The following is a 17,174-nucleotide window of genomic DNA, read 5'->3' as shown; positions in this document are numbered from 1 at the left end:
TAACAAATTGCCAAATTAGGTATATTCTTTGGTTACCACACTTCTGAATGGCCATCGAGGGGCAGATGCTGGGCTTCTGTTTGTAGCCACTTTCTATCCCCCCAAATACCAAACAACTCATAAAGGAAGCAAGCAGTTTAGTACTGAAGATAAAGCTGAATGTATTTTACCTGAACTGCATTTTGAAGCATACTAAAACCATAGGGTGGGGGGCAAACCGAATTTCAGGTAGTTTTGCAAACTGATAAACAGTTTTTTTTAACCCTTCCTCAAAAGTACAGTCACATCAATCAACACGATTTTGAATCTCTAGAAATCACACTGAAACTGTTACATTTACAAATATTAAATTTATTATAACTAGAATGAATGTAATGGGTCTCAGATTTGGCCACCTCATAGCTCCGCTTAAGGAGGGGATTTTTTTTTTTAAACAGAAAAATGCATTTTAACTTGGTCAAATTACTTGCACATTAAGAAACAACGTCTAAGAAGGAAAACAAGAAAAGCAACCCTTCAGTTTCACATAATTAAAGAACAGGAGAAAGCACACAAAGTAACATCATGGCTAAATTTACCAAACCAAAGCCAGGGGGATTTTCTCTTCTGATTATGTGTCATAAAAAGGTCCGCTGTCTTATATACACATGTATATAATGTTACATTCCAGCACTGTAAAAAGTCCCCTTTGCCCCCTCCCCCCCAAAGTTTTCAGTCTAGTCTCCGAACTTGGAAAGCGGCGCTCGCTCCTGCTGCCGGTGTAATTCGTTCTCGGTCAGCAGCTGGAGGTTCTCGGCGCGCAGCCGGTCCAGCTCCAGCTCCAGCTCCCGCACTCGCGCATCGACGCCGCCCAGCCGCTTGCTCTCCAGCCGCAGTCGGTTATTTTCGTCCTCCTTGCGCGAGAGGCACTTCTCCAGCTCCAGGTACTCTTTGATGAGCTCCTGCTTGCTCATGTTCTGCAGGCTCTCGGCGTGGTACCGTTCGTACGTCTCCGAGAAGTCCCGCTGCAGAAACTCGCTGCCGTCCCCTCCCATGCCATCGCTGCCCCCGTCCTCCTCACCAACTTCTTCCACAAAGTCCTCATCGCTGGTGTCGTCGGATTTGGCGGCTGCCCGCTTGGGGTAGAGGCCGGTTTTGAGGTCAGGCTCCTCCTGATCGTGGTCATCCATGAGGAACTGCGTGGTGTTATAGGGCGCGACCGGCTGGCCCTTGGCGAACATCTCAGCTCGAACCCGCGAAGCTCGCAGGCTCTGCTTCTCGTCGAACTTTTTCTTCTCTTCCCAAGTCAGCTTGTAGTATGGCTTCCAATGCCGCTTCTTCTTGGAGGGGCGCCTCCGATGTTTTTTCTTGCCCAACTGTCTCTGCTGCTGTCCCCATGCCTCCTCGCCTCCAGCGGCAGAAGCACCCAACTTGGTGGCCTCCGAGTCATGACCTGGCAGGACAAGGGACTCGGACATCGGTTCCCCCTCCACCGACGGGGAGGCACCGCCAGTAGATAGGTCCTCCCCGTTCTGGCCCTTCTCGCCCGTTTCCAGGCAGCTTGATTCTGGACGGTCATTGGTCTGCAGTGGGGGCGGCTGGAGCTTCAGGCCCCCTTCTCCCTCCTGTCCCGGACGGCCACCGGACTGCGGGGACGCTCTCGATTGCCACCTACTGTCCTCCTTGGGCACCCGTTCCTCTGCGCCTGGGGGGCGCTCAGAGTTCTGCTCCTCATGGACAACAGCAGCACCTGTACAGTTGCTAGTTGGAGGCTGGTGTTGATGTTCTGACAAGAGTGGCTCGGCCATGGCTTTAGTAGAGTCCTCTTCAGGAAGTTTGAGAAATTTTGGCTTAAGAAAAAAAAGGCTTTTCTTTCTTTTCAGACAATGTCCAACAAAGTCCTCTTCGGCCGGTAATTGCTGCAGTGACTTCTTTCCTCCGTCTTGTCAGCAAACTCAAATGGCAACTTGGAGTTAAGTCAATAAAGGGTTAAGCGCCCACAAGCGTGGCCAACTAGTAAGTCCAAGAGGATGCAGCGGCAGGCACAGTACGTAATGTTCAGATGGGTGGGCTTCACGCCTCCCCGCTGAGCGCTCCCACGATGGAGGAGTTGGTGGGCAAGGATGTGAGGCTTAAGTCCAATGGGTTAAACCCAGCTCCGAAGGGGTTAAAACTACCCGATGACGCTGCCTCCGAGGGGCCGAATCCACAAAGGGTTAAATCCCCTGCCGCAGAGCCCACAAGGGGTTAAAGTCCCAGAGCCACCTCCTCCCACTTCCACGGGTGTCGCTCCAACCCGAGCTCCCAGTTCCCCAGGCCGGGCCGGAGCCTTAGCCGAGGACAGACAAACTCATCTCCCCTCTGGCTCGATGCTCCGCTCAGTTCTCCTCCGCCTCCTCCTCTTTTCCTCCCTCCCTCCTCCCCCTTCAGACAGCTCTTCTTCCGCCTCCTCCTCCGGCTTCCCCTCCCAACCTGACTTTCCACCTGCCAACTTCCAACTGCTGTCTCCTAGCCCTCAGCGCCTCTTATATATAGAAGCTTGCTAGCCCCGCCTGTGCGCATGCGTAACGGAGTCCCGCTGTGGGGCTGCCGGGAGTCGTAGTCCTCTTCTTTCGGGCCGGCCGTCCTCGCGCGCCGTGCAACGTAGCCAATCGTAGAGCGCGTAGGGGGCGTCTCCCAGGCCGCCTCCTTCCATCGCTTTGCAGTCGCTGAAGAAACGTGAGCGGTCATTGGGCAAGAGTTCTTCGTCTCTCTGAGGGGGGAAGACCAATCGCAAGGGAGATGGGGCGGATTCTGGACCATACCATTGTGCTTCAGGAATACAAGAAGATTCCATGACCTTTGGGAGCCTAGACAGAATATTTTTATTAAAAGGTGCGTTTAAAAGTCAATCTCGTATTCTGCTCTCAGCGGAAAGGTTCGGATAGTTATAGACGGTTTTCAACTAGTGCAAAAATGGTTTGTCCCTAAAAAGTAGTCCCTAAAGTGTAAAAGAGGATTAAATCCTATAAAGAGAGATGTTGGTCATGATTACTGACATTAGATTCTTAAAATTATAGTAACGTCTCTGAGGCAGGTGACGGGTTCCTGGGAGAGAGATAAGCGGAAGGATATTGTGGACAAATATTTATTTAAAAAACAAAACCCGAAAAGCGCATGAAGAAGTAAACAAATGAAGAATTAAGAAGTGCCGCCTTAAAGGCACAGTGTATCGGCCTGTTGTGCATCAGCCTCACGCTAGGCCTCGGGAGATGAGAGGGCGGGTTCGAGTCCTGAGTGACGTCGGCCCTGGGGACCCTTGGGTGAGAAAAGCCACCTTGGCCAAGAGCCATTTCCACACCAGGGGCGAAAGCAAAATGGACATCCGCGGTCTAGCACTTCGTCTGAGCCCCACCGAAAGCGCGTAATGGGGGCAAAGGAGTCACCCCGAACCCCGGATTCGGCCGACGACAATGGCCTCCCTGGGCCTTGGCTTCGTCGCTTTTGAGACCGCAGACCTTTCCCTAGCAGCGACAGGAGAGTTCGGGCCAGTTGATGCACATCTCTGTCGGGGAGGGATTCAAAAATCAATGCGATTCCGAAAGGAGCACGGAGTTGTCCAGAGATGAGATTGGGGGAAAGAGGCTTGGAGAAGGAGGGCTGGAGGCCTTCGCTGAAAACGGGTGTGCTTGGCCCCGGGCCGTAGGGTAGGTGGGGGGTGAAGTGGGGTCCTGTTTCCCCCTTAAAAGGAGTTCGGACTCTGGTCCTTCACTTGAAGGGCTCTGAGAACTCTCTTTAATCCCCTTGGTGTAATTGCTGCTCCCTTTGCTTGAGTACCTAGTGACCCTTGCTTCTTATTTCTCCCTACATCCCAGCCAGAATCCAGTGAGAGTGTATGCATGGAACTATTTGACCACCACAGCCACGTGAGACAGGCCAGGATTTAGCCTCCATTTTAGATGTAAGAAAGCTCTAAAACTTGGAGTACTAAAGTGACTTATCCAAGGTCACGTGACAACCAAGTGGCAGATCAAACTAGAGGTCCAATCTACCTGACACCCAATACCATTTTTATTTATTTATTTTGTCCAAAACACAAAATCCAAGGAAATCCAAGGCCTGGAGAGCTGGCTCAGCAGATAAGAGCGCTGGCACACACATGTTGTCTCCAGATCCAGGGGCTCTGATGCCTTCCATGGGCACCAGGCAAGTACCTGACTCATACATACACACAGGAAAAAAACACTTCAGATATGTAAAATAATAAAAATCACTTAAAACCAGGCGGTGGTGGCCCCAGCACTCAGGAGGTAGAGGTAGGCAGATCTCAGTGAGTTCAAGGCCAGCCTGATCTACAAAATGAGCTTCAGGACAACCAGGACTATTACACAGAGAAAAAAAACAAAAAAATTTTAAGACAAAACACAAAATCCTCCTCCCCCCATTTCCTCAAGAACCCTGGACTTAGCCGGGCGATGGTGGCGCACGCCTTTAATCCCAACACTCGGGAGGCAGAGGCAGGCGGATCTCTGTGAGTTCGAGACCAGCCTGGTCTACAGAGCTAGTTCCAGGACAGGCTCCAAAGCCACAGAGAAACCCTGTCTTGAAAAACAAAACAAAACAAAAAAAAGAACCCTGGACTTTATTTCCAATCACTTCAAACAGTTGCAAACAATGCAGTTAGCGGTCATCTGCTAGGGCAGAAAAGAGCTTTAGAGTGGTAAGTGGCTCAGACTACAATGAGCAACCCAAGCGCAGCAGGTGAGATTGCAGGTAAAGGAAATGTGTGTGGCAGCCTCGTGAGCCTAGCTGTCCAGGGCTGGGCAGTCCGTGGACAGGCCTTCTGGAGCAGCTGACTGGGACAGGGCATAAAGAACATTTTACTTTGTCTCTGTTGTGTTTGAGGCTAGGCCTCATCCTCCTGCCTCAGCCTCCACAATAATGGCAGCTGTAGGCGCCTGCCACCTCCCAGGGTGTAAAAGAGTTGAGGAACTTCAGGGTGGTGGGGGTGGGGCGGGGGGGGGATAGTAGTAGTGCAAGGCTGTCTCCAAGGGGAAGCAAGAAGGAATGCTCCCTGGGGAACATTCAGATGTTTTGAAAATTGTAGCTTGTTTCCATGTACTTCCAGAAACTCAGGTCTGTCTGAAAATCCTGCCTTTCTCTGTCTTCATGACGTAGAAGGCACCAGGAGATGAAGAACAAAGAGGAAAAGGGGCACAGGCCGCGGGAGAAGAGGAGCACATGTCCTCTCAGTTCACAGCTGTCGGTCCAGCTCCAAGGGTCTGGCGCTCTCTTCTGACCTCCACCAGTGCCAGACATATGCGGTACAGGGACATACATGCCAACAAAATATTCATGCATTAAATGTAGCTTAACACTACACCCCAGACAGGGTTTTGCTGTGTGACAGTTTTAGCTGTCGTGGAACTAGCTCTGTAGACCTGGAACTCAGCTCCGCCTGCCTCTGCCTCTCCAGTACTGGGATTAAAGTTGTGCACCACCACCGCCTGGCTGTATTTTAAATTTTTTCTTAAGAAGAGCTAGGTGGAGGTTTAATCCCAGCACTTGGATCTCTGTGAGTTCAAGGTCAACCTGGTCTACAGAGTGAGTTCTGGGACAGCCAGGGCTACACAGTGAAACCCTGTCTCTAGAAACAATTTTTTTTTTTTTTAAGAGGAAATGAGGTCTTTGGAAACAACTTGACTGGGAGAGTCAAAACTTCCAAACTTCAGGCATTGGAGGATTTGAGCACTCAGTCAGGCATGTACACGTTAAAGTTGAACCTAGACGAAGTTTACTGGACAGTGTTAAGCCGTGGGGTCTCTATAATGGGTGAGACATGGTCACCAGGCTGTAGGGTTCCAGAACCTCTAGCCCTTTGCCAAGCATTTCCCACTCTCCAGTCATTGTTAAACGTCTCAACTCCTGCCTTATGATGAGGCATTCCTAGTTCGCAAACAAGCCGACCCCGACTCAGATCTTCAGGTCCCAGCTTGCAGAGCCAATGTGTGAGCTGTGAAGCTGACAGTCTACTTCCCCTGCATCCTGGTCCCAGTTCGATGGGCTCCCACCGCCCAGCTGATGTCTGCCTTCAGCACAGGCTGTTCAGCCTTTTCCTGTGACCCTGGACTGTGCCCTGAAGTACCTGTGCAGTGTGTGGTGTCTGTCTTTAGGGCTACCCTCCTGCTGCTAAGGCCCCACAGAGTGACTGTATTTCCCATGAGGCCTAAGGATGGCCAAAGCCTGGGGAAGTGTTCAGACCCACAGTGTTAGGGAACTCAGAGGAACACACCTAGGGATCTCCAGTACCATCCTTTTCCCCCCAGAGCAAAGGAGAGCCTGAGGCCCAGGTGGTAGCAGCTGCCAATAGCTAGCCCTGTAGGCTCTGAGCACTAGAAGGTGCTGGAGTGGTCAGTTTAAAGCGGAATACAGTCTAGTGGCTGGAGGCAGCCAGGCAGGCACAGCAGGGTCGGCCCACAATATCCGACCAGAGGCCAGGCCACTAGGCAGTTCTTAGCAACAGTTCCAAAGACAAGCAAGCAGCTTAAGAGGTCTGTGCAGGTCCTGGGTCCACAACTGGGGGTTGGTGGTCAGGCAATGGAGGACCTGCCCCCACCCCTCCCAGTGGGTGGGCCCGGGCCTTCTAGAAAGTTCTCTGGGAAGATCAGGAGGACATGATAGGAAGTAACAACCAAGACTTAAGAAGTCTTCTAAACGATGCTGGGGAAGAGGCAGCATCGTTTGGAGCCCCCCGCAGAGTACTCCAATCCTTCGGGCGGCGTGCCAAGTTGGGCCAGCAGCCCTCCCCCTGGGGCGGGGCCAACCAACACCCGGCTCCCGGTAAGAACTCTAAGCCTCCAAGCGACCCCCGCCCCCGCTCAGGTACTCCCTGACCACAGCAGGAGACCTGTTTTCTCCTGGTTTCTCTAGGGAAGAGGAAAAATATTTCTTATAAGGAAGCCCTAGCTCTTCTTCAGAGCATTTAGGGAGTGGGACTGGACTTGTGTCTCGCGCGACCCGCCCGTTTTCCCGCTCTTTTCGTGGGCGCCCAGACGGCAGACTGAGGAGGTTTTCTTTTGTTTAATGAAGCGTTCAATTGCACGTGAATCTTTAGTGAAGTCCTGAGCGCGACGTGTGCGTGTGTGCGGGGCGTCCCAGCCCCCAGCCTGCACACCCCTCCCATTCCTCCCAGCTTCAGTCTTTCCTGTAACCTTTCAGCCAATCAGTCTTCAGGCCAGGTCCAAGTCCCAACTCGCCCAAGAGCTGAGTCTTGGCAGGGAGCCGACTCGGCAGGAGCAAAGTCAGGTGACCCAGAGGGTGGGGTCGGAGGGTGCTCACCGCCAACCCCAAAGCTAGGATGTGCACCATGACAGCAGCCAATCCAACCGCTTGGGGACTCTGGGCGTCAGTGCGAGTTGCAGGGAAGGGTGGGGTCTTATTGCCCCCCCCCAAAGGAGGGAGTGCCAGGGCGAAAGAAGATAGGAGGGATTTCTAATGCTGTTTCCCTAAACCTAGGGAGGCTCAGGTCACAGCAGGACGTGCGCGGGGACTCGTCATAGCCTTCTCAGTTGCTAGAGAGACCCCTTCCTTGAGTCACCTCTTCTGGGTCCGAAACTGTCGGAAGAGCCACTGGACAACGAAGGGCCACAGGATAAAGAAGAGCAGCGTGGGAGCCGAGAGCCCTAGGGGCCAAGGCCGAGTCCTGGGTGGCCTCTGCAGCCAAGAGGGAAGGAGTCAGAAGCCAGCCCGGCTTCAGGACAGCCCGCCTCCCAGAAACTTACTTCCAGACCTCTTTTGGCCCGGCCTCCCGGAGACTGGGAGGGTCCTAAACCTACCTGTGCTCCAACCTGAAGCGTGCCCCTCCCCCACCTAGTCTCAAGTGAGACAGCTTCCAAGCCGGCTCCTCCAGGCCTGAAAAGGACCAGGCTAGTAGTACTGTACCGGAAAGACCTGTACTGGAAGGCACAAAGCTCATATTTCAAACAAGTAACCGGGGTACTCCAAATATCTATTCTAGAAGGAGTCAGGGCTCCTAGGAGGAGTCGCCGATCCTAGGGCAGTGTGACGGACACATCCAGTACTTAGAAACTAGAGAGTCCCTAAGGTCTAAGAACAGGATCTGGCTTGAAAGGATCTCCAAAGTTGTAACAATCTAGTCAAAACAAAAAAAAAAAAAAAAAAGAGTTGGTAGGATGGTTCTGTGGGTAATGCCTGCCATGCAAATCTCATTGCCTGAATTCAATCCCCAGAGCCTACACAGAGGTAGGAGAGAAGCAGCTCCACAAAGCTGTCTGCTGACACACACAGCGGTACACGGTGGAGGATCCAACAACCTCTTCAAGGTCTGCACTGCACAGACAGGGTGCATAGACATACGTGTGTGCCGGCAAAACACATGTACAGAAACACTTAGAAAAAAAACAAAAGAGCTGGCTCTATGGCTCTGTGGTAGGGTGCCTGCCTCACATGTGAGGAATTCAATCCCCAGAACTGCAAAACACAAAAGAATTATTACAGATGATTAAAATGATGAATCTTTAAAATTTAGGAGTCTGTGGCCATAAGAAAACTAGAAATTATATCATTGCTGATGCTTGCCAGTTAGTACTTTAAATATTAATTAGGGTCTGGAGAGATGGCTTCGTGGTTAAGAGAGCACTTGTTGCTCTTGGAGAGAGACTCAGTTTGATTCCCAGCACCCACATGATGACTCCCAGCCAACCATAACTCCAATCCAGGAGATCTACACTCTCTCAGACTCCGTGGGCAGCATAACTCCAATCCAGGAGATCTACACTCTCTCAGACTCCGTGGGCACCATAACTCCAAATCCAGGAGATCTACACTCCCTCAGACTCCGTGGGCACAAGGCACACACACAGCACACAGACAAAATAGACATAAAATTAATGTTAACAATCAAATAAGCCTGGGCTAGGGATGCAGCTCAGTGGGGCAGCACTTCCTAGCATGTGCAAGGCCCTGAGTTCCACCCTAGCACTGCAAAACACAAGAGATACAGAAGACGGGCATGTGGCCCTTGCCTGTAATCCCAGCACTCAGAAGGCTGAGGCAGGAGGATCACAGGTGAATTCCAAGGCTAGCCTGACCTACACATCAGGACCCTGTCTCACAAAAAAAAAAAAAAAAAAAAAAAAAAGGAAGAGGAAGAAGAGAAGGAGGAAGAACAAAGTCAAGAAAGAAGAAAATGAAACGCTGTGGGCAGTTTTGTTTCAGGAAAACCCTACAGAAAACAAAACGCTCACCTGTTGGAGGAATAAGAGAATTGAAAATCAACAAATTTTTGCAAGCACTAAATAAATTGCTGTCAAGGCAAAGATCATCAGTTGTCAAACACAGTATGGCAAAATGGTTGATGAGCTGGACATTCCGTGGCTTCAAGAGGAAAACTTGACATCACGGAGTTGGGGCCAGACTGTCACCAGGCCAGCAGTACAGGCTAGACTCCTTAGTGGTAGAGGGCCAGGTACTACCTGTCCCCGAGTGTCCCCTGATGTGAGGAACATCACTCTGATAGGGTTTGTTGTTTGTTTGTAAAACAATGATGACTTTATTTTATTTGTGTGTGTGTGTGTGTGTATGTGTGTGTGTGTGTTTGCCCCACAGGTGTGGGAGGTGCCCATCAAGGTCTGATTCCCTGGAGCTGAAGTTCCAGCCATTTCTGAACTGTCTGACATGGGTACAAGGAAGTGAACTTGGGCCTCCGGATGAAGAGGAAGCACTCTTAACAGCTGATCCATCTTTCCAGCCCCTGATTTCTGTTTTTAATTTATTGAGACAGGGTCTTAACTTTATAGCTCAGGTTGGCCTGGAACTCACAGCAACCCTCCTGTCTCAGCCTCCCAAGTGCTAGGATTACATGCGTAAACTACACTGGGTGGCAGAGGGGAGGAGACAGGCAGGCAAATCACCATGAGTTCAAGACCAGCCTGGTCTACATAGTGAGTTCCAGGCCAGCCAGAGCTACACAGTGAGCCCATATCTCAAACAAAACAAACAAATCACACACACACAAAACTCAAGGGCTAGACAGAGGACTCAGTAGGTAAGAGCGTTTGCTGGTCTTGCAGAGGACCCAGCCTTCACATGGCAGCTCACAACTGTCTCTGATTCCACTTTCAGAGGATTCAACACCCTCTCCTGACTTCTGAGGATACCAGGCACACATGTGGTACATATACATACATGTAGGCAAATACTCATGCACATACATCTAAATAAAAACCAAAACACTACAACCAAAACCACATAGTCTCTGGCCAGAATGTTTAACTAGATACAAAACCAATCTTTGGATCTTAACTCATTTCACAGAAAATACAGTGTACAAGAAAATCAGGCATGATCAGGCCCCAGAAGTGGGACAGTTTGCATGCCCCTGTGCCAGGACTAGTTTAGGCTGAGGGGTGTAGTAGCTCAGATGCTGAGCTAAATGCCCTGTGTTTGACACCTGCTTCCAGCAGAGGCAACGACAGAAATAATGGCGCTGAACTAGCGACAGTGTGACCCCGGACTGGTCAACAGCGGCTGAAACAACTCGGAAAATCGGAACTTGGACTGGGTATCTGGTGATAGTACAGAATTGTAATAAAATATATTCAGAATTCAGAGTGGAACTTTATGAAGCTTACAATATACTTTTTTTTTCTTTTTGGCTGGTGTGGAACTCAAAGCTTAGGCAAGTCTCAAGCTTCACGGATCCTCCTGACTCTGCCTCCAGGGTGTTAGGATTTTAGGTATGCTGTACTGGTTGATTTTAAAATGCTAAGGATCCTGGCACTTCGGAGGCAGAGGCAGGTTGATCTCTTCAGTTCAAGGTCAACCTGTTCTACAGTGTGAGTTCTAGGACAGGCAGGGCTGTTAACACGGAGAAACCCTGATTCAAAAAAAAACAAAACAAGGGGCTGGGGAGATGGCTCAGCTGTTAAGAGCTGCTGTTCCAGAGGTCCTGAGTTCAATTCCCAGTAACCACATGGTGGCTCACAACCATCTATAATGAGATCTGGTGCCCTCTTCTGGCCTGCAGGTGTATATGCAGGCAGAACACTATACATAATAAATAAATCTCTAAAACAACAACAATAAGTGCTGAGGACCAATGAGATGGTTAGCAAGAAAGGTGTTCGTGGCCAAGACTGAAGATCCTAATTTAATCTCCAGGACTCACAGTAGGAGAGATGCAGTTGTCTTGTGACCTACACACACACACATGCACACGCACATGCACATACACACGACATCACCCCCATTTTAACTAGGTCTCATGTCACAGGTCTGTGATTTTCAGTTACTTAGCAAATGCTAGGTTTAAACTTCTTTCCCACTTTCGGTGGCGCTAGAGTGAGCCCAGTGCCCCAGGGCTTCTAGGGAAATGCCCCATTGCTGTGCTGTATCTCCAGCTCAACCCCAGCAACTGTATAATCTATGAAACATTCTAATTGCTAATGGGCAACTCGGTAAGACCTTGTCTCAAATAAAAGACGAGCTGACGATTGGCTCAGTGCTAGAGTCCTTGCTTAGTACAGGGGGTGGCTGGGCGGGGGGTCCTTCACATTTCAAGTGGATAAAAGGTGGCACGGGAATAAAGAATGCTGTGGGGGAGGGGAAGCAGTGTTGAAATCCTTGTCACCAAGGCTCAGATCCACCATACTCAGTAGGTTAGGGGTCACACCAGAGATCTCCAAATAGAGCAACGAAGCCTACTCCCGGTTTAAACACCCTTTAACCACATTCTCACTAGGGTGGGTAGCAAGAGACTGGGGGCTACCCTGGGCATCATCAATGCTATTAACCAGAGCCCACGGGAGGAGACTGGTAGGTTCTGGGTACACAGCAAAAGCAGTTCAAGGGTTTCCGTGTTGTGTGCCCCCAGGCAAGCTAAGTTCTCAGGCCTCTATTTCCTCTTCTGCAAACGGGAAATCAAGTCAGGCGTGGTGGTGAAGGCTGTAACCTCAGCATTTGGGGGGCTGAGGCTGGAGGAAGGTAAATTCTAAACCTTTGGGCTACATAGCAAGATCTCACCACAAACAGACAAAAGCCAACCCTATAGGCCACACAGTGATTGAGGATTGAGGGAGAGAGAGGGAGGGAGGGAGGGAGGGAGGGAGGGAGGGAGGGAGGTCTGGATTAAAAACACTTAGGCAGGCCATACATTGGTGGCACAGGGAGGTAGAGGCAGGGACCTCTGTAAGTTCAAAGCCAGCCTGGTCTACAGGGCTAGTTCCTAGACAGTCAAGACTACAAACAGAAACCCCAACTCGAAAAGTAAAAAAACAAAACCAAACAAACAAACCAAAAAGGAACAAACAAACACCACTTGAGCAGCCGGCAGAATGGCTCCCGTCTGGAACTCAAGGCTGGGACAGGCAGATTCACAGAAGAGCAGCCCAGGCTACACAGTGAGTCCCTAACCAGCCTAGGTGATGGCTTGAGTCCCTATCTCAAACAACACCAGTGAAAACAAAACAAAGGGACACTTAGAGAAGGGGTGCGGGCAGATGACAGGAGCACAGCTGAACAGTTGGGGGCAAACCCTAAATCTAGGAACTGGAGTGCTGGCTGAGGACCCACAGTGACCCCATCCCAGTGCAAAAGCAGACACTCTGTGGCCCTTCCAACTCTTGGGGATGATTCCCAGCTTAGTTTTTCTTGGGCTGGGTTATCAGTGAGGAGTCCCCCTATCCTAAGAGGCTCTTCCCACACTCCCATCCGATGGCTTCCCCGACTAGAACAGAGGCCACACCACTCAATTCTCTGCACAGAGCAGTGGACGGTGGAGCCATGGGACCAAAGCCCCAAACAGCCCAGTGAGGAATCCAGGGTGGAGTCCTGAGGCGCTCTTGCCCAATCTCTCAGTGAAGGAGGGAGACACTCACCTGCTCACGTGGCTGGGACTTGCTCTCCAGGCTCTGTAATCTCCTCTGGACATTCCTCATGCTTTCCTGCATGGCCCGGACCGTCCCCACCAGCCATTTGTCCAGTTCCTGGGGCCCCATCAGGCTACCTTCCAACCCCTCTGTGGAGCATAGAGACACAGGGCAGGGGATGCAGGAGACAATTTACACACGCCGGGGCAGGTCCAGAGAAGTCTAAGAGCATTCTGTCTCTGTCCTCAGTGTGGCCTTTACAGCGTCCATTCCCAGGACAGAGTAATGGGCCGCTTGCTGGCATGGGGCTGACCTAGCACTGCCACCGATGAGCTGTGTGACTCCTGAAAATGAGAGGACGATGTCCTCTTCCTCACGCACTTGGTGTGCTCAGGGGACTAAACAACAATTTAGGAAAGTGTCCCTTTGGCGATTCAGCACTCAGGACATTCTAGACCAGGACAAGGCAGACACACAACTCACAGTCTCCCCCTGAGAATTCCAAATGGGAGGGAGAGGATAACTTCCGGCCGCCATGCACCTGTGTCTGTAGGCTGCCTTTGCTGAGGGCACAGAGGCCAGCAACCTCAGAAAACGCCAGGCCAGGGACTGTGCCCACACGCCCTCCCAGACTGCTCTACTGGACTTTCCACCTTTGTCCTAAGAGATCAACACAGGGAAAGCTTGGGGTACCGGGACCATGGGCAGGACAGAGAGCTCACTTTTTTCACTGGGGGACTCAGGGTTGCCTCCAGTGTCCAGCTCCCGGCCAGCTGCTGCCTTCTGCTCCGAGCAGACCTGCTGAGCTGAGTCGCAGGTCTCAGGGTGGAGGCGGGGCAACTCTGACCCGGGAGGAACAGGGGAGAAGAGGGACGGTCTCACCAACTCTGGCTCCAGCTGCTCCAGAGAATCACAGAAAACCTCCAGGTCCAAGTCCCTGGGTGGCTGGGGCTCTGGAGAGGGAAAAGGCAAGGCTCTTGTGAAGGGGAGCTGCACTGGCATTGGGGTTCCTACTCTGGAGGGAGGGGAGAGTGGGCAGCTGAGTAGCAAGTCCTTCCTCAGGGGACCTAGAGTTCTTGCCATAGCAGGTACTGTGGGCCCAAGACACGAGACCCTGAAAATGGCCTCAGAGCCTTCCCTTGGCCTCTGAAAGCACAGGAAGTCTTAGTGTCCCTGGACATACTGGTATAAAGGGGACAGCGTGGCACCAAGTGTCTCCTCTCCTGAAGGTGTTCCTTCCCAGTCTAGGCATGGCTCTGTATCTCTCCTGCCCAACGGCTAACCTGGACTTGGAGGTACTGGCTCCTTGGGGAGGCAAGAAGGCTCTGGAGCAGTCTGATCGTCTCTGTGCAGTGCTGGCTCTTTCCAACCTGTGGAGACACAGCCCGTGAAGCGGGGACAGGGGAGAGGCTGGCATCTGCCAGTGAGATCAAGTCCCTTGTCCCCATTAGTCATGCATACGAGCTGATAACTAGCCCAATGGGGCACTGATTGAGGTCCTTACAGATAGCACACCTGGGGCCCTTTGCTCCTACTGCCTGCCCCACACAGTAGCCACCCACCAGCCCACACCCGAGGCAGTTTGCTCTGTATTTTCAGGGCTCCCATCCTGGAGATCTGACCTGTGACCCTTCTTAGGAAGGTGTCTGGGGGCCTTGGCATGTCAGGGATCACCTGGTACAGGGGCTCAAAATAACCAAACATATCTTCCGCCACTTCGCCCAGGGGCACTGTGTCGATCACCTGTGCAGGAAGGGTTCTAATGGGACAGGCTGGCTCCTCCCACCCCAATTCCCTCCGGGTGGAGCCTCTCCCCTTAATACTTTCTTCCCATGTACCTCCACCTGGCATCAGTCAGGATCAGACAGACTTGGGAGAGAGGGCAACAGAAACGTGATTTCCCAAAGGATATCAACGGATAGGAAACATGGAAGCGCACCCCTGGAAGAGTGAGGGGCAAGCCACCCTTAGGGACTGAGCGCCACAGCCCTAACTACCTTCTGTGCCACCAGCTTCATCTCAGAGATGTAGGCAGACATGGCTTCCCCCCTGCTCATCTTGCCCAGGCTGTTCCAGGCATCCCTAGGAGGCAGAGGGCTGTCAGAAGCTGGATGACAGCTGGGGCATTTGTACCCTGCCCGAGGGAAGCTCACCACTTATAACGTCCAATGGGATCCCAGAACCCAGGCCGGGGGACCAGGCAGGGCCCCATGGTAGCCTGTTTGTAGTAGCTGTAGAACCGCAGCATCTCTTCATAGGAGGGGCGGTAAGAGCCTGAACAGAGCGGAGGGTTGGGAAACAGAGGGCACCACATCAGCCCCGGTTCCAAGAGGATGAAGGGGGCACTTTGGGAGGGCAGAGGCGGCTACGGATCCCACCCCTGGCATCTAAAACAGGAAGCAGAGAAGAACCCCACCACAGTCTAGGGAGGAACTTGGTTGTAAACATTGCAGGGTTCAGGCCCGGTTCCATTTGGTGGTCGGAGCCTAAGCAACCATCCTGAACCCCAAAATGTCAATCCCTACGGCCTCACCATTCTTAGGCAGGTTCTGAATGACGCTGACGGCTGCCTGGAACTGTTTCTGGCAGTCGGGCTCTTCCCTCTCAGTGCCCATGCTGCTCCAAGCTCGGGAGCCCTACTTTGGAGCAACTCTGCAAGAGAGAGTGTCAGTGTTACCAGGCCTCATGGTCCACGGTGGCACTGTAAACAACCGGTCTAGTTCCCAGAGAGGCAAACAAAGTCCCAAGACCTGAATGCTACCCCAGGAGGCCAGAAGTTGAGCTGAGGGTCCTTCTCCTACCTCAAGGCAGCGTCAATGGGGCCAGAGTGGCGAGGACCACCAGTGTGGCCATGGGCGGAAGGAGAGGCAGGTGGCAAGGGTCTCAGAGCCATGTACGTCCCCAGATGCACCTCTCGAGGTTGCCCATTTCCAATTCCTGAACGGGCGAATCAGCGAGCGAGGAGGAGTTGGGAGGGGGGTGAGCACAAACAGCCACCCTGGCTTCCCGCGCCCACTGCCGGGACACCGGGGTCCTCTTCTCACCACTAACCAGTGGTTTCGGATAGACCTCTGGGTTTTAGGGGGGCAGGAATAGGGCGGGATGCAAAGCGAGAAGAAAATTAAAGCCAATGAGAGGCACCGTTTCACATTCGGCTTTTATATCCTACCCAGTCAGAAAGGCTCTTTCAAGAGTATGCAAATAGTTTCACTCTGCCTCTCCCATTCAGGCGGGGCTGAGTTCTGGGTCGCACTCCGCACCGCCCGACAGCAGAAGCGGGCTGCAGCGCCCCCCGGTGGACACACTGAATGGTCGCGGCGTCCGCGCGCCCCCTAGTGGACACTCACTGGAGTAGGTCGACTGATGCTGGCCCCGCCTATCCGAGACACCGCCACCCAGCTCTTGGAACTCGTCTACGCAGGCAATAGAGGCAAGTCCTGGAGCCCGGCGTTCCGTAGAAGGGGCGCTGGAGCTGAGTTTTGGAAAAAGTCAGAGTAAACCAGAAAAGTAACGAAAAAGAACATTCCTGGAAGGAATCAAAAATCAAAAGCCGAGGCGAAGGCTCGACAATTAGTAAGAAAATTCAAGATCGCAGAAAGGGTGGGGACTCAAGTAAGCACACAGAATTGCTGGGACTTGGATATATGGGGACAGAAAAGAGCAGGGCAAGTAGATAGCGGTTCTAGGACCCGGGAAACGCAACTTTTAGCGTGGGACGCCTGGCTGTCGGCCGCTGTCAAGTGCCAGCTCTCTGTCCCTACCCAAAACTTGTGCTTGAGAAGCCACCTGGACAGCCCACCCTTCGCATTCACAAGTGTACACCTAACACTACGTCGGCTCCCATAAAAGGAGGTTTTCCATGGGCTGACGTCACCAACACTTTCTCAGAGTGCGGTGCAGATCCTTTGACCAAGGATGGAGTGTCGCTATGGTGTACCAAGCCTCTTAAGCTCTGAACCCCAGAACCAGATTTTGGGACTCTAAACTTAGTCGCAGATCAGTCCAGACCAGTTAACTTCGAGACGTCCACCAATAAGGGGTGGCTACTGGCTCGGAGCTGAGAGGTTAATCCATGACGTCACTGCCTCAGCCTCCCGCCCCCATCCCTGCGCAGCTCGGTTCTGGGGTTCTATGGGCTTCCCTCGCCCCAAGGACCCTTTAGCCCAGCACGAGCCTCTATAGATCTGTCCCCTGCCTGTCTCCCGAAAGGACCCGGCAAAAGTGGATGAAGCAGGGTCAGAGTCCCCAGAAAAAAGTGTCTGTGCGGGAGGACAGTCCTCTCCTAGGGTATTCAATCCCCTCTAACAGGGACTCTGGCCACTGGTGTGG

The 17,174-nt window shown here is 52.2% G+C and overlaps 2 protein-coding genes across 4 annotated transcripts; both read right to left on the bottom strand.

Annotated features, from left to right (window-relative positions):
* Positions 1 to 330: 330 nt before the first annotated feature.
* Hexim1 (HEXIM P-TEFb complex subunit 1) lies at positions 331 to 2,450 on the bottom strand. The gene has a single exon (XM_041635904.1). It carries the CDS (start codon positions 1,785 to 1,787, stop codon positions 717 to 719), a length of 1,071 nt encoding a protein of 356 aa, XP_041491838.1. The 5' UTR covers positions 1,788 to 2,450; the 3' UTR covers positions 331 to 716.
* Positions 2,451 to 6,906: 4,456 nt separating this feature from the next.
* Acbd4 (acyl-CoA binding domain containing 4) lies at positions 6,907 to 16,317 on the bottom strand. Of its 3 annotated transcripts, none has more exons than XM_041635829.1 (10): positions 16,193 to 16,317; positions 15,647 to 15,916; positions 15,379 to 15,497; positions 14,999 to 15,119; positions 14,684 to 14,786; positions 14,468 to 14,604; positions 14,129 to 14,215; positions 13,568 to 13,798; positions 12,855 to 12,994; positions 6,907 to 7,671 (listed from the first exon to the last, which is right to left on the bottom strand). In XM_041635829.1, the coding sequence occupies exons 3-10, from the start codon at positions 15,379 to 15,381 to the stop codon at positions 7,552 to 7,554; spliced, it is 942 nt and encodes a 313-aa protein (XP_041491763.1). In that variant the 5' UTR covers positions 15,382 to 15,497; positions 15,647 to 15,916; positions 16,193 to 16,317; the 3' UTR covers positions 6,907 to 7,551. The 3 variants fall into 3 exon arrangements, with proteins under 3 accessions (XP_041491763.1, XP_041491762.1, XP_041491764.1); XM_041635828.1 differs by lacking the exon at positions 14,684 to 14,786 and adding an exon at positions 14,843 to 14,927 and having other exon boundaries at positions 6,912 to 7,671; positions 14,468 to 14,588; positions 16,193 to 16,313; XM_041635830.1 differs by lacking the exon at positions 14,684 to 14,786 and adding an exon at positions 14,843 to 14,952 and having other exon boundaries at positions 6,913 to 7,671; positions 14,468 to 14,588; positions 16,193 to 16,311.
* Between the last annotated feature and the right edge of the window lie 857 nt (positions 16,318 to 17,174).

This window comes from Microtus oregoni, unplaced genomic scaffold (genome assembly GCF_018167655.1).
Source record: "Microtus oregoni isolate MIOR12 unplaced genomic scaffold, Mior012 000048F_ref0000485, whole genome shotgun sequence".
NCBI lineage: Eukaryota > Metazoa > Chordata > Mammalia > Rodentia > Cricetidae > Microtus > Microtus oregoni.
The sequence above is the reverse complement of the archived record's forward strand: the minus strand, read 5'-3'. Positions and strand labels throughout refer to the sequence as shown.